The 25,776-nt window shown below is 41.9% G+C and overlaps 1 protein-coding gene across 3 annotated transcripts in view; it reads right to left on the reverse strand.

The window, feature by feature from the left end:
* The window catches only part of TBC1D22A (TBC1 domain family member 22A), a 792,012-nt gene that overhangs the window by 619,951 nt on the left and 146,285 nt on the right, over positions 1 to 25,776 (reverse strand). For all 3 annotated transcript variants that reach the window (XM_073573492.1, XM_073573494.1, XM_073573493.1), the window contains exon 5: positions 3,505 to 3,575. In XM_073573492.1, the coding sequence (XP_073429593.1) occupies positions 3,505 to 3,575 (71 nt within the window). The remainder of the gene's footprint in view (positions 1 to 3,504; positions 3,576 to 25,776) is intronic.

Below are 25,776 nucleotides of genomic sequence, written 5' to 3' on the forward strand. Positions count from 1 at the left end.
GATGTGGAGTATCAACCGGAAGACACAGACAGTTCTGATCAGTCTGATGAGGAGATCACTGGTGCTGAAGCTGCTCCCGCTGAAAGATTCAAATCCAAAAGTGGCAAGATCAGTTGGAGCTCAGTACCTCCAGATGTACATGGCAGGGCAGATGCTGCAAATGTCATAAAAATGACCCCTGGGATCACAAGGTTTGCTGTGACAAGAGTAAGTGACATCAAGACATGTTTTGATCTGTTTATGCCATTGTTAATAAAAAAGTCATTATTGCTATGACAAACCTTGAAGGAAAAAAAGTCCACGGCAACATGTGGAATGACCTTCATGATGATGTCCTGGATGCCTACATTGGTGTTCTTCTCCTTGCTGGAGTGTACAAATCCTGCAATGAGGCCACTGATAGTCTCTGGGACGCATCGACAGGCAGGAATATTTTCCGGGCAACAACGTCACTTCAAAAGTTTCAAATGATATCAAGAGTCCTCAGATTTGACAACAGAGACACCAGAACAAAATCTGACAAACTTGCTCCCATCAAGGATGCTTGGGAGAAATGGGTGCAGCTCCTTCCACTGATGTTCAACCCAGGGCCAGAGGTGACAGTAGACGAACGTTTTCTCCCTTTCCGCGGAAAATGCCCCTTCCGGCAATACATGCCAAGTAAGCCAGGCAAATACGGCATAAAAATCTGGGCAGCCTGTGATGCAAAAACTAGCTATGCATGGAATCTACAGATTTACACTGGCAAGTCTGCAAGCGGCATGCCTGAAAAAACCAAGGAAAACGTGTAGTCCTCGATATGACTACTGGACTGCAGGGTCACAACATTACTTGTGACAATTTTTTTTACCAGCTATGACCTTGGACAAGAACTTCTCAGGAGGAAAATCACCATGGTGGGCACAGTGAAAAAAAACAAACCTGAGCTGCCCGCTGAATTGTTGCAGATGAAGGACAGGTCTCCACTTTCCTCAAAGTTTGTTTTTACAGACACCACCACTGCTGTTTCATACTGCCCCAAAAAACGACGGAATGTGGTACTGATGTCCACACTTCACAAAGATGCAGCTGTCTCTTCAGGAAGTGACAAAAAGCCCAGAATCATCCTGGACTATAACAAAAACAAAGGAGGATTGGACAACCTGGACAAGCTCACTGCCACCTACACATGCCAGCGAATGACTAGGAGATGGCCAATGGTTGTATTTTACAACATCCTTGATGTGTCAGCATGCAATTCATTTGTGTTGTGGACCCACATTCACCAAGGAAGGAATTCAAAGAAAAAAAACAAGCGGAGGATGTTTCTTGAGGAACTAGGAAGATCCCTTGTCAAGGCGCACATTGACCAAAGGGAATGAGTGCCCCGAGACCCAGCTGCTGCAGCCTTGGTCCGACAACTCCAGAGCTCAACAAGTGCTTCGTCCACACTCACAGCAACACAAAGAGCATCATCACCAGCATCCTCCTCAACATCAACCACAACAGCCACAACCCCAGTGAGACCACCTGATTCTAAAAGAAAGAGGTGTCAGGTCTGCCCTAGCAATAAGGACAGAAAGACAAACACATTGTGCTTCGCCTGCAAAAAATACCTCTGCAAAGAACACACAAAAAGTGTCACGTTTTGCCACACACACATCTAAATACTAATGCATCTAAAAACTAGTACTTGATTTCTGTTGATTTGATTAGCTTGATTGTTGTTTGTTTGTCCTAGAAAAGCTACTTTTTATTATTATTGCTATTAATGTTAATATAATTTTCATCTTTTATTTGTATTAAAGTTCTATAAAAAAAAATCTGTTTTTTGCCTTTTTCATAAAGTAGTTAGATATGGGTCAAAATTGACCCGTAACACCATAGATGTTACTAGAGTTAATAATATAAAATATATATATGTATATTTTTTTTACATTTAAGAAATGTGTTCTAAAACCCTTCAGTAATAGTCAGGTAATATAAAAAACTTTTTTAAGTTTATATTATTCTCTTGAGGTTCATTTGACAATATTTTTATATTGAAAATGAAGGGTATGCTCTCAAATGAAAGGCCCAGGGGGCCACAGCAAAAATATTAAAATCAATCCTTCCATGGATGAGAAACCCTAACAAGGTAACTAAGAGGTAAGAAACAAATTGGATCATAAATAACTGTTTTTAGGGTATCCTAGGGGTGATTTAAGACACGGGTCAAAACCGACCCGTTAACATAAGAAAGAGTAACAGAAAGCTAAAGGTACTGTCACATTTAGCGATGTACCAGCGATCCCGACCAGCGATATGACGCGGTCAGGATCGCTGGTACATCGCTAAGTGGTCGCTAGTGAGCTGCCACACAGGCAGATCTCACCAGCGACATCGCTGGGGACGGGGGTCGCTACTTACCTATCACACCGGGCGATCCTGCGTCCTCCCGCCCGGCTCCACGTGTCGCTCGTCATCACAGCAGGAAGCGCCACAGGAAGCTGACGACGAGAAACAGTCCTGAACGTTCTCGCGCGATCAGCGATAACCAGCGGGGGAGCCGGTCGTAGGTAAGTATCAGACACAGAGATATCGCTAGCAATATCGCTATAACGTCACTAGTTATAGCGATATTGCTAGCGATATCTCTTAGTGTGACATGCCCTTAACACTAGAGGAAGGTTAAGGATAAGTCACCAAAAATAAAGTAGTGGACAACCTCTATAATCTGGACCCACAACGTATCAAGCCACTCAAGCTCAGTATGGCACAAATAACACAAGGTTTCAGAGATTACCATTTTTCAAATCAATCTCAGGTCCCAAATTATTGGATTACTGAATAGGTTAATAAATGACAGTCCACATTATTCAGATGGCTGAATGACAGCCATGGACACTAGTAATGTGAGCAATCCAATGATGCTCAGAAAACAAACTCCAAACCTCAGACAACAGCTCGGAGATTGTACACATTACCAATTAAAACTGTTAAATCCTGAATAAAATCCAGTAAACTGCAAACATATTAGCTCTCATTAGCATGAGGAAAAAGGATTTCAGCACTGGAAATTAAACTCAATCTGATGTAAACACTTTGTTTTCCACTTGATGTTATGCCAAAAAAGGATAGCTGTCTAAAGCATCTATGTGAGAAGAGGAAAAACCCCAGCCGTGCTAAACACTCATGTGCACAGCTCAGAATGTTAAACAGAGGTTAAGTGCATGGAGATCCAGTGATAACGTCTCCTTAACATTCTCCAGAGTAAGCACTGGAAGTGAATCCATCCAGAATTGTACAGCTGGTAAAGCTGGCAGACAGAACAGGCACTAGTTAAAACCATTAATATTAAAGAGGATCAAATCTGACAACTAATACATTTCTCCAAATATTGCCGACACTTCCTCTTCCACATCTTCTAATAAAATAATTCAATCTAATAAAAAAACAAACTCAAGAATACAACATTTTGGAAATAACAGATTCCGGCATCTCATACTAGGTCTGATCGGAGGATGCTGTCAAGCACTAACTTACAGAGAGCAGCTTCCATGTTATGGATCTGACAGGTTTCGGGATTCCAGACCAACTTAGCTTCCTCAGCTCATCTGTAAGAAAACACAATGCAGAATAAGTATCCAGAAAATGAGCCATCTAGAAACCCATTTTTAATATGTTTACAGAACACAGTGAGGTGTATTTCCCTATAAAGTTTGAAGGGAATCTGTCACCCTTTTTTTGCATTGCATTTCATTCAGCTGCCGATAAGCCCCCGATGTAACCTGAAAGATAAGAAAAACACGTTAGATTATACTCACCGGAGGGGGCGGTCCGGTCCGATGGGTGTCGCGGTCAGGTTCGGCGCCTCCCATCTTCATACGATGCTGTCCTCTTCTTCCCTTCCTGTAGTGGCTCCGGCGCAGGCGCTCTGCTCTGCCCTATTGAGGGCACACCAGAATACTGCAGTGCGCAGGCGCCAGACCTCTCCCGACGCCTGCGCACTGCAGGACTCTGCTCTGCCCTCAACAGGGCAGAGCAGTGCGCCTGTGCCGGAGCCACGACAGGAAGAGGACGGCATCGTATGAAGATGGGAGGCACCAGACGGCGACACCCACCGGACCGCCGCCTCCGGTGAGTATATTCGTGTTTTTCTTATCTTGCAAATTACATCGGGGGCTTATCTACAGCATTACAGAATGCTGTAGATAAGCCGCTGATGTCAATGCCGACAGCTGATAGTGAAAAAAATGGTGACAGAGTCCCTTTAAGGCTGTGCTCACACCAGGCAGTTTTGTAGCTGTTTTTATGCCATTTATCCGCTGCTTTTTACAGTACCAGCAAAGCCGATGATATTTCAGAAATCTCACACACGATGGGGTTTTTTTTTGTCATCAGCATTTTGTGCTTTGCATGTTTTTTTGCACAATGTTGCATGTCACTTCTTTCAGCGTTTTTTCAGAGTTTTTCAAGCACTTAAATAAATGGATGGTGAAAAAAAAAAAAGCACCAAAAACGCATGCATCAGGTTTTGTTGCGTTTTTTGTGTGCTAAAATCTGATTTTACAGAAAAGAACTTTTTTTGTTTCAACACTAAACTTTATCAGCATGTGCAAGAGACAAATCTTGCATACCACAACCGCCGCAAGGAAAACATGCTTTTTTTCTGCAGCTTCTTTCCTGTCCAAAAAAAAAAAAAAAAAGAGATAGAAAACAACCTAGTGTGAACTTCCCCCAAGGCAGCATTTCCAAGAGAAATGGATTGATTATTTTTCCTCAGGTGTCATCCTAGTTGCATCAGTTTCTTTCTCATCACTTTTTCTCTGAAGCAGATAGAGTGATCTTTATTTTATCCATTGATTCTTAATACATGGCCACGTTCAGTATTTGGTCAGTATTTTACATCAGTATTTGTAAGCCAAAACCAGGAGAGTAACAATCAGAGGAAAAGTATAATAGAAACACGTCACCAAATCTGGATTTATCACCCACTCCTGGTTTTACAAATACTGACCAAATACTGAACGTGTGAATGTGGCCTACCAGATTAAAAAAAAAAAACAGATGGAACTAAGAAGAAACTTTGACATAAAAAGTCAGTCTTCGTAATTTCACCCTGTCTCCGTAGCCTTTAATGGTTGAGTATCACCTGCAGAGTGAAAACTCCAAGTCTGATGGACCTGATGAAACTGAAGCGTACATGGTTCAAAGAAACTTTACGGGTCAGTGTGATGTCGGAGAAGAATAAAGGACAGCACTAGCACACTACATGGATGTGTGATTGTGGCCTAATACTGAGACCATGGACATGTAGACTAGGTCTTAAAAGTGATCCCAATAGTTCACGCTGTTTGATAAATTTGGCTGTTTTCGACTGTCTAGTCTAAGCGTGCATCGCGTATTAGCAGCTTACTTTTATGCCACACGTTTCTAAAACATGATGCGTGGTATCACCTTATAATTTTCTGTGCGTGGTATCACATTATAATTTTCTGAAACCACACACCTTTGTCAAACCAGGCACAGAAGGTGGCAAAAACAGAATACAAATGATACAAGGGATGCGACAATTGTGTTCCTGTACCAGAATTCTGGCACCATTGGCTGTATAGCCTGCCCCAACAAGGTGCAGGACACACTGTGGGAAGCACTACAAAATTTTTATCATTGGTTCCATAACATTAACACTAAAAAACATCAACACACCGATCTGAAAAAAACCCAAAGGTTTATCAAATGACATCCCTCTCCTCTTCTGCTGTTTCTACTACCAACCATCCTGCCGCTTTTGCTTTGTACATGTAGCTTCACTATCCGTTGAGTACACATTTATTTTGTTCCCTCTGTACTGATCTTAAAGCCTCTTACCACCAAAATCATCTCAGAGCCTTTCTTTACACACCTCATTTAGCTTTATTTGTGCCAGTCCACGTATCAGCAATTCTCCATCCCCACAAATACAAGGACTTTATCATCTGTTGACCCCAGGTGTGAACCCCTTGATCAATTGCTCTATAGTGGGGTACTAAAAGGACATCCATTTATCCAAAAAATAACATAACTGCAAGATGATGATTTTATCATTTTATTTAGACCAATTAGCCTTTTCTTTTCACCCAACACTGTACCAAACAGATACTGTGCTCTATCGTTCACCTTTGGCACACAGCCTCTATATAGAAGTGCAAATGCGCAAAAGCTGACCCTTAATGGTGATGGGGGCAGGAGGAGGCATGGGGTGGGCTCTCCTTATCAGTACAGCAGACTCATGACTACTGTAATATACTTCAGCTTCTATTAACTAAACTTCCACCAGTCTGCTAATATAATAGAAGTATCCCTAGGGAAAGCAACAAGCTAAACGTGCGTCGGGGTCTTAAGGAGGACCTAGTACTACTACACTATGGGGAAGCATTATACATTTCTCATATATTTATCAATACTTACAACCTTGCCTCTAAGAATATTGGCATCCCACAATATATATTTCAGTAGATTAGGATTTCTGTGATTATATATGTAGATACTCTTCCCATTGCCTATCTTATTTGAGTCTTAATTGACCATTTGCTACTTTGACGTCCTCGCTCTTTACTCGATCCTTTTGAATTCCTTTTGAAATAATTATGTACCTGTTTCAATATTCTTTGGTGTTCATTTCTAGGCAGATAAAATAGGTGTGAGGTGTAATTTGGTTATAGGGAGAAGGTATCAGGTCAATTCAAACTAGAATAAGCGTTGCTGTAACACTACAGATTGCACTCTATTCCACTGTAGACAAGTGCCATTGCATTCTAACATTAATCATACATAATGCAAACACTACAGAAGACAAGCTTTCCCCATTAAATACCAATTTTACCTGCTGTTTATACCCCCCAGCCTAAAGTGTTTATGACAATGCAATGCTCATTTTCCATGAATCGCTTTCCTTTCCCAGCAACATATTTAGAAAATACAAGGATCCTCATACAACAGCCCAGAGATACATCAAATTGCTTCAATTACAAGAAAAAATATCTGCAATCCTATCTCTATAAAGAGTTTAGAGAGTCGGTAAATATCATGAAAGTTCTGTAAGATGGATGGAGATGTGCAATGGCTGTGCTCAATATGCTAGAAATGCTGCTTAGTAGTAAACAGACAAAAAAGACTCCTATCCTCTGCTAGATTCTAAATGGCTTTGCAGGAATTATTTATTTCTCCACCGCAGCTATATAGCGTGCCCATATTTTACAGGGCATTGTGTGAATCGCTCTTATTTATGTCGTAAGCTTCTCCTTCCCTAGCTGGAACTCTTATTACGTTCACCTGCATGCTCATATAAAATACCTTTATATGAACAGCAGAAAATATCTACAATAATTGGCAGTGAACATATCAAGCAACCGCAAGACTTTAGGGGCTTAACAAGAGAGAACATTATGTAGTAAAATAACCAATTACGCAGGCATTTTGTCTGGCGGCAAATTTTACACTAGGCCAATAACGCCCTTCTTCAGAGTCCAGGAAAGAAAGCACCGCTCTAGCCCGAGCCTCATGGGCTTTGAACCAGGGAACACAGGTTCAAGATCACTCTAATGTTACAATAAACAAGTCCGGCAGTCCCTGCTCCCAAGCTGCAGGTACTAAATGACAATTTCCCAGGCACAAGAATAAATTGTGCCAGAGCCGTTCATACTGCATTAACCACACTGAAAGTGCAAAATATAAATGGCATTCAACCTTCAAAACACCATTTCAAAATGACTTTTGCAAATGACCTACCTATATATAGAAAAAAGCTGGATACTATACACCAGTGATGGCAAACTACAATCCAAAGCCCACTTATTTACCCCAAAGTGCCAACAATGCAATTTAACCTGAATACTGAGGTTTTAGATTAGAAAAACAACTCATACATTAGCGCACTATAGAGTCCATAGCAAAGAGCTTGTAAGCGCTGCACTCCAAGCCTAAGATACTAGCCATGGATTGTAGTGAAGGTCAGTTCTTGAGAATGGAGAGGATTTATCATCAAAAGAAAAATTGTAAAAGTTGTTTCCTTTTACAACCTCTTTGCAATTGTAGCCCTTTATCATGATGAGAATAACCCTTTAAGGCAGGGATGTCAAACTCAAATACACAGAGGACTAAAGTTATAAGTTTGCATAAAGTCATGGGCCAACATTGATATTTGCTAAAAAAAAACAAAAAAAAAAAACGGGGGGTCGTCATGGTGAATGTCATGTTTTCCAACACATCCATGCCCAGATTTTATATGAACCATGTATATACAATATCCACGCTCAAATGCAAATGATAGTATACAAACAGACAGATATCATATGAAACTTATAAAATGAGACTGGTGCACAAATGACAAATGTTAACAAGCGTTTGTGCTTTGAAACTTAGCTTCATGGACTACAATTGTCTACTCATATGTGTAAAGCACATGAAGACATAGATGACCTTTGCGAAGGAGTGGTTTACACATTGTGGATATTTTCCTTGAAGGGGTTGTCCAGGATAACAGGGTTTCGCCTTGTGGGTTCAGGTGCCCAAGACAAGGCTGTGACGCGATACCCTGGGTCAGGCATGTGCAAGCTGTACCTCTGTTTTTAATGTTTTTACCGATTTTGGATTTTAATCTTGTGAATACGGCATATTGAATAAACCGTCTTAGCATCCAGACCTTAAGGCATTAAGTTCAGTTTTCTCTCTTAGAACAGTGAAATCCCACAAAAAGTAGTGGAATGGCGTAAAGGCAAATTTCATCAAACATGAGCATGTAACCAGAGGAAGGCAATGGCCAGAAATCTGGGAGATCTAAGAGAATATCTTCCAGATGAAGAAACTAGAAATCCTGACTTTCCAAATAAGGAGGGTTTCATGTGACAACTTAGAGCGGTGAGGCGTTTCTTTTGGTTGTTCTAATTACTGGTTTGGGAAATTTAGGCTCCAGTTCCTGACCATCGCTGTTAACTGCTCTGGATGATGTATTTTCGCACATGTAGAATAGGGTTCTTCTGATCTGCATGAACGGAACCTCAAGGAGCTCGGGAAAATGAGCTTTTTGAAAATGCACATTTGAACATATTTAAAGCAAATTTATAATATATAGGTGTCAATTCATGGCAAGAAAAGCATCCATGAAGAGACCTTTTCACATCAGCTCATAAAGGCATCCCTATACTGTAGGTGTGCAGCAAGACAGAGCGTTATAAATATGTCAGCATCGGAGGCTGGACAGCCCATCTGATTATCATTCTGCAAAACTAGATTCCCATCAATATTCATGGCTTTCGCCACACTACATTAAGCAAAGAAAGGTGTGTAATAGACCGTGAAAAAGGCTAAACACCATTTATCTCTATCTAAAGAAAATTCACCCTGTTCCACTACAGAGTAATCCTCCACACTCAGAAGTATGCAAAGCCCCACAAAGAAGGCTTACAGGTGTACCATCTGATTTAGAAACTGTGCGTTCCAATAGGAGATAACAGCTAGAACGGAACCGCGCCTTGTTTTCCAGGTGGTTTGCAATGCAAGGTCAGAATAAAACAATCTGACTCCAGCTGCATCAAGGACATACCGTCCAGATCAATCACTGGATGAATCTGCTGCGTATAAGCAATGCTAGGCTGCTGAATATGTTCAACAGCCTTTATGAAGATAAATCACTGATGCCCTAACAATTAAAATTCCTCTCTCTCTTTCTTGGAGACAACCAGCTAAAGGGCAGGGCTTTTTCCCTGGACTTTCTTTACCAAGAGTATATGACTAAACTACCAACATGTTACAAACTAGAGAAACATGGAGCTGAAAGGGTAAACTGTCCTAAGGTATATTTAAAGGCTAGTAAAGCTCCAAATAGAGATACTGCTATAAAGCACTAGAATTTCACCCCTTCATGACCAGCAATTTGTTTTTCATTTTTAGGGTATACGCACACGGTGCGGATTGTCCTGCAGATTTTCCAGTACGGATTTGGTTAAATCCGCCGGAAAAATGACCTGCCTTTTACCTGTGGATTTAAATGCGGACTTTGTGCAGAATTTGTGCGGAATTCCCCTGCGTTTTGACACATGCGGATTCCTATAAGGAGCAGGTGACAAACCGCTGCGAAATCCGCACAAAGAATTGACATGCTGCGGATTTAAAACCGCAGCTAATCCATCATATCGCTGGTCGGGATCGCTGGTGCATCGCTAAGTGTGACAGTACCTTTAGTCATTTTTTCAATAAGGATTGTGTGAGATACTTTGTCAAATGCTCTGCTGAAGTCAAGATAGGTATCTACTGCATTTCCACCCAATCAGTGATTCTGTCATAGAAGGAAATTAAGCTAGTCTGACATGACTTATTAGTTACAAACTGACTCTGTTTAATCACTTCATTCTTATCCAGGTACTTACATACATGTTGTTTAATAAGTACAGAGAATTAGGAGCAGATCTGAAGAAAGTAATGTATATAATGAGTACGCAGGACAAGTGTTCTGCAGATATAGCCTGCGGTTGTATGAAGCAGGTATGTCGCTTCAACAAGCTTGACAATGAACCTGTGTACAATCCGTGGCTCTCCATGGAGAGCATATAAGCTCATCACAGTACTTTTAACCCCTTCCTTACCGATGATGGAATAGTACGTCATCCGTAAGTTCCCCAGCTTTGAGGTAGGCTCCGGCGGTAAGCCCACCTCAAAGCCGCAACATGTCAGCTGTTATGAACACCTTTCTAAAAACTGCACCCCTCGAGGTGCTCAAAACCACATTCAAGAAGTTTATTAACCCTTCAGGTGCTTCACAGGAATTTTTTGAATGTTTAAAAAAAATGAACATTTAACTTTTTTCACAAAAAAAATTACTTCAGGTTCAATTTTTTTATTTTACCAAGGGTAACAGGAGAAATTGGACTGCAAAAGTTATTGTGCAATTTGTCCTGAGTACGCCGATACCTGGTATGTGGGGGGAACCACTGTTTGGGTGCATGGCAGAGCTCGGAAGGGAAGGAGCGCCGTTTGACTTTTTCACTGCAAAATTGGCTGGAATTCAGATTGGACATCATGTCACGTTTGGAGAGCCCCTGATGTACTTAAACAGTGGAAACCCCCCACAAGTGACCCCATTTTGGAAACTAGACCCCCCAAGGAACTTATCTAGATATGTGGTGACAACTTTGAACCCCCAAGGGCTTCACAGAAGTTTATAACGTACAGCCGTACAAGTAAAAAAAATCATTTTTTCTACAAAAATGATCTTTTCACCCCCAATTTTTATTTTCCCAAGAGTAACAGGCCCCCAAAAGTTATTGTGCAATTTGTCCTGAGTACACTGATACCCCATATATGGGGGTAAACCACTATTTGGGCACATGGCAGAGCTCAGAGGGGAAGCAGCGCCATTTAACTTTTTTGGCTGGAATTGTGATAGGACGCCATGTCGCGTTTGGAAAGCCCCTGATGTGCCAAAACAGTGGAAATCCCCCAATTCTAACTCCAAACCTAACCCTAAAGGGAAAATGGAAATAAATAAAAAAAACATTATTTTATTATTTTTCCCTAACTAAGGGGGTGATAACGGCGGGTTTGATTTACTATTTATGGCGGGTTTTTATTTTTGGCAGCTGTCATACGCTAAGGGTATGTGCACACGCTGTGGATTCACCTGCGGGTTTTTTCCCGCGGAAACGCAGGTAAAACCGCAGGTAAAGTGACCTGCGGTTTGGCCTGCGGTTTTGCCCTGCGGTTTCACACCTCTACTATGTTAAAGGTGTGAAACCGCAGCAGAATCCGCAGAAACAATTGACATGCTGCGGAAAAAAACCACAGCTTTTCCGCAGGTAAAAAACCGCAACGTGAGCACTGCGGTTTTCAAAACCCATAGGCTAACATGGTGAAGTACCATGTCTGCGGAACTGCTGCAGTTCTGCAGGGCCAAAACCGCAACAGAACCGCAGCAAAACAGCAGCGTGTGCACATGGCCTAAAAGACGCTTTTTATTGTAAAAATAGTTTATGCATCACAACATTTTGAGAGCTATAATTTTTCCATATTTTGACCCACCGAGTCATGTGAGGTCTTATTTTTTGCCGGACGAGTTGACGTTTTTATTGGTACCATTTGAATTTTTGATCGCTTTTTATTCCAATTTTTGGGACGCAGAATGAACAAAAACCAGCGTTTCATGAATTTCTTTTGGGGGGGGTGCGTTTACACCGATCCGCGTGCGGTAAAATTGATAAAGCGCTTTTATTCTGCGGGTCAGTATGATTACAGCGATACCTCATTTATGTCATTTTTTTATGTTGCGGCGGTTTTATGCAATGAAAACAATTTCTATATAAAAAATAATTATTTTTGCATTGCTTTATTCTGCGACCTATAACTTTTTTATTTTTCGCTTATGACGCTGTGTGGTGGCTCGTTTTTTGCGGGACAAGATGACGTTTTCAGCGGTACCATGGATATTTATATGCGTCTTTTTGATCGCGCGTTATTGCACTTTTTGTTCGGCGGTATGATAATAAATCATTTTTTGCTTTGTTTTTTATTTTTATTTTTATTTTTTAAGGGGTTCGCTAAAGGGGTTAACTAATGGGACAGTTTTATAGGGTGGGTCATTACGGACGCGGCGATACCAAATGTGTATTTTTATTGTTTTTTAGTTTTTTATTTTCAAAAAATGAATTTATTAGGGAATATTTTTTTTTTATTATTATTTTTACACCTTTTTTTTAACTTTATTATAATGTCCCATGGGGGACATCACTGTCCTGTGACAGATCGCTGATCTGTCACATCACAGATCGCTGTGATAATCAGCTGACACCCGGCCGCGATCAGCGGCCCTCACCACGTGAGCGCCGCTGATCGCATTAGACGTACTATTCCGTCCTTGGGACTTAGGTCCCAGGTCACATGGACGGAATAGTACGTCCAATGTAGGAACGGGGTTAAATCCCGCTGTCAAAGCTGACAGCGGGCATTTACATAGCATTTCCGGCCGCCAGGCCAGAAACGAGCTCATCGCCGACCCCCGATCACGTGATCGGGGGGTCAGCGTCATGTTGCCTAGACAACCACAGGTCTCTAGGAGTCCTCTATGGTTGTTCCAAGCAGATGGCTTTGAACGTCGCCCGGTGGTCGGCGCTCAAAGCACAGCAGTAAATCTGCTACATATGGGCGATCTGCTCATCGCCCTCATTGCCCATATGTAGCAGAGCCGATCGGGTTGTGCATGCTTCTAGCCTCCTGCGGAGGCTATTGAAGCATGCTAAAAGTTAAAAAAAAAAAAAATGGTTAAAAATAAATAAAACCTAAAAGTTCAAATCACCCTCCTTTCGCCCCATTCAAAATAAAACAAAAAAAAAAATTCCACATACACATATTAGGTTTCGCCGCATTCAGAATCGCCTGATCTATCAATAAAAAAAAGCACTAACCCGATCGCTAAATGGCGTAGTGGGAAAAAAAATTCAAAACGCCAGAATTACGTTTTTTTTGGTCGCCACGACATTGCATTAAAATGCAATAACGGGCGATCAAAAGACCGCATCTGCAAAAAAGTGGTATGATTAAAAACTTCATCCCGTCACGCAAAAAATAAGCCCTCACCCGACCCCAGATCACGAACAAAGGAGACGCTACAGGTCTCAGAAATTTGCGCAATCTTAATTTTTTTTTTAGCAAACTTTGGAATTTTTTCTCACCACTTAGATAAAAGAGAGCATAGACATGTTTGGTGTCTATGAACTCGTAATGACCTGGAGAATGATAATGGCAGGTTAGATTTAGCAACTAGTGAACCGATCAAAAAAGCCAATCAAAAAACAAGTGTGGGATTGCACTTTTTTTGCAATTTCACCGCACTTGGAAATTTTTTCCCGTTTTTGAGTACACGACATGGTAAAACCAATGGTGTCGTTTAAAAGTACAACTCGACCCGCAAGAAATAAGCCCTGACATGACCATATTGATGGAAAAATAAAAAAGTTATGGCTCTGGAAAGAAGGGGAGCGAAAAACAAAAACAAAAAAATTGAAAAAAGCTCCGGGAGTGAAGGGGTTAAAAAGGATGGCTTATTTTACTAATGACAGCATCAGGAGAGATAGTGACTCATACATTTAACGCGTAACGGTTTTAGCTTTTATTAAATAATGTAGAGCAAGCAATTTTAATAAACTTTCTAGTATTCCTTATAAATGAAATCTGAAGGAAAAAAAATGTAGAAAATTACCCCCTATTCGGTTTCTGAAGCAAATCTGTATTCAGTTCCAAAGAAATTGATGTCGAAGGGTGGGTACGAGCGTACACAGCGTGCATGCTCCTGGCTGAATCCCATGCACTGTATGTCAGTGCATCAGCAGGTTACCTCAGTCACACAGTGCACGAGCTCTGTCAGCTGTTGTCACTGAGCACACAGGAACCAGGTAACAGGCAGAGGAGTTGTCTGTAGACATCGGCACTTCTTCTGCCTTGTCACCTGGATCCTGTGTGCTCCGTGACATCGGCACTTCTCCTGCCTTGTCAGCTGCTCCTGTGTGCTCAGTGACATCGGCACTTCTCCTGCCTTGTCAGCTGCTCCTGTGTGCTCAGTGACATCAGCACTTCTACTGCCCTGTCACCTGGATCCATGTGCTCAGTGACATCGGCACTACTCCTGCCTTGTCAGCTGCTCCTGTGTGCTCAGTGACATCGGCACTTCTCCTGCCTTGTCAGCTGCTCCTGTGTGCTCAGTGACATCGGCACTTCTCCTGCCTTGTCAGCTGCTCCTGTGTGCTCAGTGACATCGGCACTTCTCCTGCCTTGTCAGCTGCTCCTGTGTGCTCAGTGACATCGGCACTTCCCCTGCCTTGTCAGCTGCTCCTGTGTGCTCAGTGACATGGCACTTCCCCTGCCTTGTCAGCTGCTCCTGTGTGCTCAGTGACATGGCACTTCCCCTGCCTTGTCAGCTGCTCCTGTGTGCTCAGTGACATCGGCACTTCCCCTGCCTTGTCAGCTGCTCCTGTGTGCTCAGTGACATCGGCACTTCCCCTGCCTTGTCAGCTGCTCCTGTGTGCTCAGTGACATCGGCACTTCTCCTGCCTTGTCAGCTGCTCCTGTGTGCTCAGTGACATCGGCACTTCCCCTGCCTTGTCAGCTGCTCCTGTGTGCTCAGTGACATCGGCACTTCCCCTGCCTTGTCAGCTGCTCCTGTGTGCTCAGTGACATCGGCACTTCTCCTGCCTTGTCAGCTGCTCCTGTGTGCTCAGTGACATCGGCACTTCTCCTGCCTTGTCAGCTGCTCCTGTGTGCTCAGTGACATCGGCACTTCTCCTGCCTTGTCAGCTGCTCCTGTGTGCTCAGTGACATCGGCACTTCCCCTGCCTTGTCAGCTGCTCCTGTGTGCTCAGTGACATCGGCACTTCTCCTGCCTTGTCAGCTGCTCCTGTGTGCTCAGTGACATCGGCACTTCCCCTGCCTTGTCAGCTGCTCCTGTGTGCTCAGTGACATCGGCACTTCCCCTGCCTTGTCAGCTGCTCCTGTGTGCTCAGTGACATCGGCACTTCTCCTGCCTTGTCAGCTGCTCCTGTGTGCTCAGTGACATCGGCACTTCTCCTGCCTTGTCAGCTGCTTCTGTGAGCTCAGTGACATCTGCACTTCTACTGCCCTGTCACCTGGTTCCTGTGTTCTCAGCGATATCAGCAGTTTTCCTCACTGAGTACACAGGAAGCAGCATACAGGCAGAGGAGCTGTTTGCCAACAACCAAGTGTGGACAGAGCTCATGCACTGTGTGACTGGTTGGACCTGCTGCTGTACTAACATACAGTGCATGGGATTCAGCCAGGAGCGCGAATGCTGTGTAGGTTCCGCCTCAACCCTTAGAAAGCTATATTCAGCATCTGCAGAACCAAATACAGATTTGTTTCAGAAATAGGGGGACTGCCTCTAGAAGGTTTTTGAAAGGTTGTCTTTCAGATTTGATTTATAAAGTATATTTGAAAGATTATTACAATCACTTGCTCTACATTAAGTAAAAATTACAGTTAAGCTCATGTAATCCCACTACAGAATAATCTAAACTTCTGGATTGACGGATGGCTAAAGAGAAAACCAGTATGGACAGGAAGGGAATGATAGGCCCAATTACCCTACCTGTCCATCTTTCTTTAAAAAATAAAAGGCCGAACAACAAGACTTACACTTGGCTTGGGATGTCTGAGCATTCCTGAATTTATCATATTTCATCCAATTTTCTCTCAATAAGATAAATACTTACTGGAGTCTAGAATACCCCATTCACTTTTAGGGTCAGAGTGTCACAATATAAATTAGCATTTGGGATTGCAGTACTTTTGAAAAGGGGAAGTAAGCATTCAACTCTATAAACTTAGAATAGGCACAATAAGAAAAAAAATATATCCTAGCAATCTTCTCTCTGATGCTGTTGTGTCTCATGTTTCTATTAAAACAGAGAAATCTGTAAAGAAATAAGCTACTGACTGTGGAATGACGATCTAATTTAGCTTTTACGATGTCAACACAAACCATCAAATATAGTATTCTAGAATACGTATCAGCACAAACCTTTTCAGAAAATCAAAACTTGATAATGCTTTAAAACGGTCCCCATCAACAGTTCTGTTGGGAAAGTAGCGCAAGTTCTAGTTCATTTATTAGCGGCCATATCTGCTCAGCTCACACTTGTGATCCCTCCCCTGTGCTGTCAGCTACAAAAATTAGACAATGAATCTTGTTCTTCTGGTATAATTAAACTATCCATGATAACCTCTAATGCTATATTAATCACACGGCTGGAAAAAATCAAACCCAATTGTCATTGGTTATTAAGTCAGAATGTTCTTGAGGAAAAAAGGGATTATTAAAGAAAATGTTTATAGACAGAAATACAACTATATCCAGAAACCAAGGCAGTTGTGTATTATCAATGTATATACCCAGTATAAAATAAGAAAATAATGATTGCTGAGCGGGCAGCAAACACTGGATTCCTTATGCAAGATCTCATTCCAACATCCATTTTTCACATATATGTGTTCTGTGTAGAGATGGGTGAACCCGAACAGTAAAGTTCAGCGTTTGTACCGAACACCAAACACGGACTAAACCAGGAAGTCCGTGTTACCGTTAAAGGTTCGGCCCCCCAAAACACTGGGTGTTTGACGCGCTGTCATGTGCGCTGATCCAGGGTCCGCCCATCTCTAGTTCTATGTTTTTCAGGGATAGAATATATAACCATTTTAGCCTATGGGGCTATTCACATTTCTAAAGGGACTGTATGCTCGCAATAAAAAAAAAAATAAAAAAAAAAATCAATAAAGGCTCAAGCAGGCGTCCAAGGAAATTGATCCAATCTCAAATCGCAATGTATGGACTTTGTCACATTCGGGTCAGGAGACCCATGGCCGACTCATGGAAACATATGAAGCTGTCATGCTAGGCTTGAGAGAGAGCCACAGCCAGTCTGTGCATTATGGTTCCATATAGGACCCATATCCATGAACATCTGGATGAGCCCCAAGACGATAATTCTCCATAAGTCTACGCGGTGGGAAAATCACAGAGCACAGATGTCATTCGTGTGCACTCAGTGTACTGCCCATCTTTAAACCTTGTAATAGGTAGGAGAAGCTTAATTTTCCTCGTATGCAAAAAAAAAAAAAAAAAAAAAATTCCAGATGGTAAAAAAGGTCCCACTGAACAAAAATCTTAATAACATCTGACCCGTTTTTGTATTTATATACAAGGAAAACAAATAACCTGGATGAGGACTTACACTAAATAGACTAGGTTTAAGAAGCATTCCCATCAATTTTTATCCTCGCAATGTATTGCAGTTATCATATTATGTAGCACTGTGTACTTACAATTGCTCTTTTCGCCCTTCTACCCAGCTAATTCTTCTCTTTTCTATTAAGCCTATTGTCACGAACCGGGGGACGTGACCTTTGGCCGCACACGGCTATCACAGGCACAAGGGGGCTTATCTTAATTATCCTACCGCTTGCACCATGTGATAAAAACAGCAAGCTATTCTTGCCCTAACAATTTACCGCATGGGGGTTTATTTTAGTTATCTCACCACTGCCACAATATGTTACAAGTTGTCGGGATTTATGGATATCCCACTTTACAGTTCCACTTTGGAACTCGCAGCTCTCCGGCGCCCCCCTTACCCTCAGGTCAGTCAGGGAACTACACCTAGGATAATTAGTCGCCGGACGGGCTATTTGTTGTGCAATGGCTGTTAGGCCAGCTTGCAGTGAAGGAGTTATAAATGCTTTGGCTGCAGCCACACAATCAGCTTATAAAACCCGCTCATTCACTACCAGCGCTACCCACCTAGCCAGAACACACTTCGCTGCCACCAGCTTCAGATTCCTCATATTAATATTTAAAATTAATAGAGGGGTTCAAAGCAAACCCAAATCAGTAGCGTAATTAGCTTATAGGCATGTATGAATTTGTCACAGAGCAGGGAGGCAGAACTAATAAATTTTATACTTTATTCCTAAAAGATGGGCAGTGTTTACAGATGATAAAAAGGCTTTACGAAAAGAGACAATAATAGTATGTACAATGCAACTACAAATAAAAGGGATTTAAAAAGCAGAAAATAAAGCTTACAAATTGCTTAGATCATTTCAGGCAGAACCATGTGGGAAGGAGGAGGAGGAGCCAAACATCACTATTTATTTGAGATTTTATTGTCACAGCATCCCAGCAGCCACTCTCTAGTGGGGGCTCAGTTGCAGACTTATCAGTCTGGGCTTGTGACATCACCAAAGGGGCTGTCTGGCAACGGTCCTCCCCCTGCTCTTACAGTTACAATCTGGCTGAAAAACTTAACCATAATTTGCAGAGGGTACCTCGTATAGAAACGCACATAGTATCATCTTTTCCAGCCTGTCGCTGGCATTCATCCAAACTCAAACCAGTTACTCCCCACCGTTCAGGAGAAATCCATTTCTCTGGTTCTGTTGGCGCTGGAACTGTGAAAAACATGGGCCAGGAAGCGGAGTTGGCGCACGTCGCAGAAATGAAATTTTTATATTTCTGTCACTGATTGGGTCCGAGATATGGCCTCTTTAATATTTCCCACACTTATCCACACACATGGGCTCAAAGAAAATTCTTTCTACTCATTAAGACATTCATTGCAGTGAGGAGGGGAGGGGGACAGGAAAGAGCTAGTGTAGTGTTACAAGCTGTGAAGCTGCAGGCACAAGGCTGCAATGTGTGACAAGGGGGGAAGAGGGGGGGTCACTTGGCTCTGTGCTGCTATGAATCATTCTAGAGAGTGTAGAGAATGGAAGATTCTGGAATGTTCCAGAAAAGTCATACATGATATTTTTACATTATCATTACACCTATGATATCACGTGATTAAAAATGGACTAGCTAATCCGTCTAAGTTCTATGTAGAAACAGGAAGTCAATTTTATCTCTAAGGGTAGGTGCACACGATCCGCAATTGTTGCGGGTTTGACACTGCATACTTAAGTAGCGCCAAACCCGTAGCGACCGGCCAGCTGTTACAGCATATTGGAAGAAATCCCATGCCCACTAGGCATCCACAGATGCCTGCGGATCACCCGCGGAGACTGACATGCGGTGCATTTCTCCAGACCACAGCACGTCAATTACATCAATATTGTACACAGTAAATCCTCACTGTTCAGTGAACACATGCGGATTCACCTACGTTCAATCAACAACAGTGCTTTGGATGCAGTGAACATGCACTGCGCCCAAAGCGCTGCTACTTCTGGATCTTGTGCACAAGGCCTAATGAGTCAGTAGTCACTGCAAAAGTCCCTGGAAGTGGGAGCAACGGGGTCAGGAGTTGAAGAGGGGAATGAAATGCAGGGACAAAAGACTTCCTGTTTCTACATATTGCAGAGAAAAGAGAAGAAAGGCAAAATGAGCAATTGTAAGTACACAGTGCTGTATAATATGGTGATTGCAATATATTAAGATGATAAAAACTTTGATGGAAGGAGTGCTTCTTTAACACTAAATTTCTGCAGTTTTACATTCAGGTTTTTTTGCTTAAATTATGCAAATTTTTACAACTGAAGCCAACATAAAATTAACATGCACTAATACTTCTACCTAATCCACGGCAAGGAGGAATTGTGAACTGATAGATGATACAGCAATTTAGTCAGCGTCCTCCATAGCTGACAACATGCACACAAAGTGGAGCCATAAGGAAAAGTAGCACTAGTGAAAACACATCCTAGGTAATGTAACTATGACAAATAGAGAACTCTAGTGAGTGTATACAACAGCAATTTGTAGCTAAAATGTGATCATTTACACAGAAACTACTATAGTGAAATATCAGGACAAACATGAATATATCTGAAATGTATGCATGACAAACATTTTCACAAGGTAGCAATCAGAAAAATTGCCTTTGCTAAAAAATGTTATGCTTCAACATACCCTAAAATATGAATAGAAAAATATTCAGAATTAAGACTCCTCAGTGGTTGATACCTTTTAATGGCGAACTGAAAAGATGGTAACACATTGCAAGCTTTCGAGACTACTCCGGTCTCTTCTTCAGGCTAGACTAATACAAAATCTGAAGAGTCACATATTTATGCACAGTACAACACAGAAAAAATGCAATGGATAAGACAAGTGACGTGAAGCAGAACTATCAGTATGGGAGAAACATAAATATTTGACCAGTACATAGATAAGGAGTCCGGATGTTTTATAGTCCTCTGATTGGGGTCTCCTAATGTGTTGTGATGCCCCCCAAATATGAATACATTTTTAAAAGTGAAAATGCTATTTTCAGGGAGCAATGTGTTTTTCTATTGCTATACAGAATATCTTTAGCTAAGTTTCTTGATTCTTATTTTTTTTTTTTTAAACCCAAGGTCTGCCTCCCCTAACCCTATTCATCTTCAGTAAACCCTATGCCCATCAGTCATTCCCCAAGTAACAGCTGAAGAGAGCACGGTTCATTTCCATTGCTTTAGAGTCAACCGACAGAATTTTCACCATTACAGTAGAGGCTTGGTGTTGTGCTACTCTCGAGTGATCAGAGGATCGGTATATTTTGAACACTTCCGCATGCAGCAGCGCTGCTCTGCACCCTTGTCTGGATCTACAACTTTATGGCCGAAATATTATACTTTCAAACAATGGTCCCCAACCCTTTTCACCTTAAGAGCCACATTCATCTGTGAGAGATCGTCAGGAGCCACAATCTACGGTAAGTAGTGATATCACAAACAATGATTGATATTTGGTCATTAAAGGGTTATCACTGGTCATTAAATGGTTATTCTAGCTCTGCTCACTCTTGTATTGGGGAGGAATACAGGACCGGCAATGTCACATCTACAGGCACCTTCAAATCCCACCAAGACAACATCTGCCAATTTGTATGTTCTCCGATTTCCTATTACATTCCAAAAGACATACTGATGGGGAAATTAGATTGTGAGCCCCAATGGGGACAGTGCTGATAAAGTCTGTAAAGCGCTGTGGAATATGATAGCGCTATATAAGCAAAGCATAATAAATGTGTACTGTCTTATTCTAATGACAAGGACAGGTGAGCGCTATCAGCCGATATCTGTAGACATGACATCCTCAGCACCTCTTACCTTCAAATACAGAGGGAAGTGGAGCAGGATAACACTTTTAGAATGTCCAAATGGCACCAAACTTACAATAAACTCAAGATTTACACTTAGGCTATGTGCACACGTAGCAGAAAATTTCTGCTTAAAAACCGGACTCCCTTCCCAGAAACCGCACGTTTTTCGCAGTTTTTGCGCAAAAAACGCGCGTTTTTTAGGCTTTTTTTTCGTGCGGGTCCAGACCCATAGAAATAGCCAGAAATGCGGAAAAATCCGCGAAATGAATGAGCATGCAGCGTTTTTTTACCACATAAAAATTGCAAAATGCATAGAAATGAATGGGAAGCTTATTTTTAGCCTTTTTATAGCGGATTTATTGGCAAATCCGCTAAAAAAATGCTAAAAACACGCTGTGTGCACACACAGCGTGAAAATGATAATTCCAATTCTGCTCACTTCAGTATTGGGAGATGAGGAAATAAAGTGCCAACCGTAGCTGTTGCTCACGAGTCCTGAAAAATACCATCCAACAAAACAAACATCCCAGTAGGCATCTAATGACGTGATTCACTACTCACCGCCTGATAAGGAAGCGAGCAAAGCTGGAATAATCATTTAAAAACTAAAATGTAATTATGCAAAATGACCATTCTTATGACACCCATTCCACTGACTAAAAATCACTCACAGGAGGAAAAAGTGGAAGGGTAGAGGACTGCGGGAGCAATGGAGCACCATGTGTATGCAGTGCTATCCAACTTAAGCCTCCTTCATATGTCCATGTTTCCACTATGTGTGTCATACAATACCACACAAGCCTATGAAGAGAGCACGGCACTCAGGAAAAGTTTGGTTGTTGGTGCTCAAGTCGGGTATCCAACCCATCAATCAAAAATGACAAAAATCTTGGTACTCAATATGTGAAATATTCAGACACTTTTATTGTCTGGATGGCCAATGGAAATGTTAAATGGCTGGCGTCTGGAAAGCGTATGTGGACTGAGCCGTCCAAAATTAGAACAGGCAGCTGTACAGCGTAGGGCTTCAGAAAAGGGACCTCCAGGGTCACTAAAATAGGGAGTGAAGCAGCGCTGATAGCAGTGGGTATACAACCTCTAAAATTGAATTGCGCTGGTGAAGCCCTGGTCTGTGGTCTGGCTGCCAGACCACAGACCAGGACTTCACCAGCGCAATTCAATGTTCTAATTTTGGACGGCTCAGTCCACATACGCTTTCCAGACGCCAGCCATTTAACATTTCTACTGGCCATCCAGACTCTCTACTTTGTCCTTCTTTTGGCTACTATTGCAAGGATTTATTTATTTCATCAAACGAGATTTTTCTGATGAAGGTCCTATGCTGGACCGAAAACGTTTAAACCTTTCTGTCTGGATGCACAAAATAAAAGTGTCTGAATATTTCACATATTGAGTGCCAAGATTTTTGTCATACAATACCACACATACACATTATAACCTATGCTGATATGAACCTGTCCATGTTTTTACACAGCCCGTGCGTCCGTGCAAAACACACTGAGATATGTCCTTTTTTTTCCCTGCAGCACAGATGACAAGGACCAAGACAAGTCAAGCTTGAGAAAGGTCCACGTCTTGGACCGAAACGTTGCACATGGTCCAATAAATCACACTTATTTTTGCTATTGGAGTGCTGCCTTCATTTTTTTGAACTATAGCATGAGGTTTGGTACATACCTGGAAGGATTTTTTGCACCCTTTGTTTTCTTTTGGTGCTGCTTTTTGTTTATATATTTTTTTATTTTTATTTTTTATTTTTTTTATTTTAATCTTTTACATTTTAAAAATTACAAAAAGGCAAATGTGCAGATGCAAAAGTTTGGTCCTCTGCATGGTTAGTACCTGGTAGCAACCATCACAGCTTCTAAACGCTTTTTGTAGCCAGCCGAGTCTTTCAATTCTTTTCAATTGCTGTTTAAGGGATTTTCATCCATTCTTCCTTGGAAAATTCTTCCAGTTCTGTGGGATTCGTGGATCGTCTTGCATGCACTGCTATTTTGAGGTCTAGCCACACATATTCAATGAGGTTCAGATCAGGGGACTGTGAGGGCCATAGTAAAACCTTCAGCTTGCGCCTTTTGAGGTAGTCGATGGTGGATTTTGACATGTGTTTAAGATCATGATCCATTTGTAGAAGTCACCCTCTTTTGAACTTCAGCTTTTTTTTTACAGATTATGCTATGTTTGCATTAAAAAATAATTTGTTGAAATTTCATTGAATCCATGCTTCCCTCTACCCGTGAAATGTTCCCTTTGCCATTGGCTGCACACATAACTTTGGTCATTGTAGCCAAAGAGTTCTATATTAACCTCATGGGTCCACAGGACTTGTTTTTAAAATGCACCAGGCTTGTTTAGATGTTCTTTTCCATACTTCTGATGCTGAATTTTATGGTGATGACGCAGGAGAGGTTTTCTTTTGAAGACTCTTCTATGAAGGTCATATTTTTGCACGTGTCTCTAAACTGTAGAACATTGTACCACAACTCCAGAGTCTGAAAAATCTTTAAGGTTTTTTTTCTATCAAACAGGGATTCTGATTTCCCTTTTGAACAATCCTACCAGCAGCTCTCATTGAAATATTGTTAGGTCTTCCAAACCTTATCTTGACCTCCACTGTTCGTGATAACTGCCATTTCTTAGTTACATTTTGAACTGAGGAAAGGGCAACTTGAAAATGCTTCGCAATCTTCTTATAGCCTTCTCCTGCTTTCTGGGTCTCCACCGTTTTCATTTTCAGAGTGCTAGGTAGCTGCTAAGAAGAACACATGGCTACTGATCTTAGGCACAAGGTTAGAAGAGGCTCTGTTTTTAAAAAGCTGGGAAATTTGCATCACCTGGCCTTTCCTAACGATCATCGTGAACAAGCCATTTAGCCTGTTGGGGGGGAAAAGTCTGAAACCTTTGTCAAAGTTATCTGTGCACACAAATCTCACGGGTGTCCAAACGTTTGCATCGGTCCATTTTCCTTTTAATAATTTTTAAAATGTAAAAGAGGAACTTTTTTTTTTTTACCTAAAATACAAAGTAAATGTGTTTACTCTAACTTTAGGTTTTCAGAAATAATTTCATCTTCAACTTGCTTAACTGTTCACAACAACAGTAATTTTGACCAGAGGTGCCAAATCTTTTACATGCCACTGTACACGTTTAACGTTGCAAAGTATAGGAGAAGCTTTGCAATTTAACAATGCCGGAAAATTACTGATGACACACTTATGGTAGACACAGACAAATGGATGACAAACTAATAACACACTAATGGAAAACACTGATAGAAAACCAGTACTGATTCAATGTACGTGTTTCAATACGGACGTATGAACGAGGCCTTAGGGTGCTTTCACACTGCATTCTTTGCCACATTCAGTGGCAGCGTCAAGGTTTGCCGGAGCCGTTAACTATAATGGTGCCAACATAGTCAGCCTGTGCTCTGTCCATGCATCATTTTCAGGCAGGTATCCCTACTGGAAGCAGAGACTGAGACGCAGTCTACTACACCCAAATCCCGTCTTGCATGTAATGAGAAGGGGGTTCAGACCAAAGGAGACAAAAAATGGAAAATCTTGCTGAAAATTACATTATATATTTTATTTTGATCCGGAAAACTGGAGAAACACATAATGCTAAACATTTTGATCAAGGATGGTCTTTTATCAAGGACTTCTGTATTTTCAAGCTGTGATTGTATCTTGTACACTAATACCTAGTAGTAGAGGCAGTAGCGTAATTACTGGTGGGGGGCAGAGGGGGCCGTTGCCTCAGGCCAAGTCACATGCAGGAGCCCACTGGGAGACATGGCCAGTATCTGGGGTGTCAGGGAGAGAGTAGCACAGTGCCGGCTTCCCTGTCTGGCAGACTGCACAGTGGAAGGTTGCAGAGCCCTGTCTGTGCAATGTACGGTGCCGCTGTCTCACCGAAGGAGCTGTTTTCTGGCCGGAAGCAGCTGCAGTCTCTCTCTGCCGTGCATACACTGGACACTTCCTGGTCCTGCCTCAGTCACTGCCTGCAAGAATCATGGTAAGTGAGGTTGGAATTTATTAAATTCATTCAGCTTAGGCATGTTATGGTCACTGTGGGATGAATGCGAGAGGATGGGGGTATTGTGAGGCAGGGGGGACAGAGCACTGGGGGTGAATGTGAGAGGATGGGGGTATTGTGAGGCAGGGGGGACAGA

This window comes from Dendrobates tinctorius, unplaced genomic scaffold (assembly GCF_039654945.1).
Source record: "Dendrobates tinctorius isolate UK_male_01 unplaced genomic scaffold, ASM3965494v1 ptg000035l, whole genome shotgun sequence".
In the NCBI taxonomy this organism is placed as follows: domain Eukaryota; kingdom Metazoa; phylum Chordata; class Amphibia; order Anura; family Dendrobatidae; genus Dendrobates; species Dendrobates tinctorius.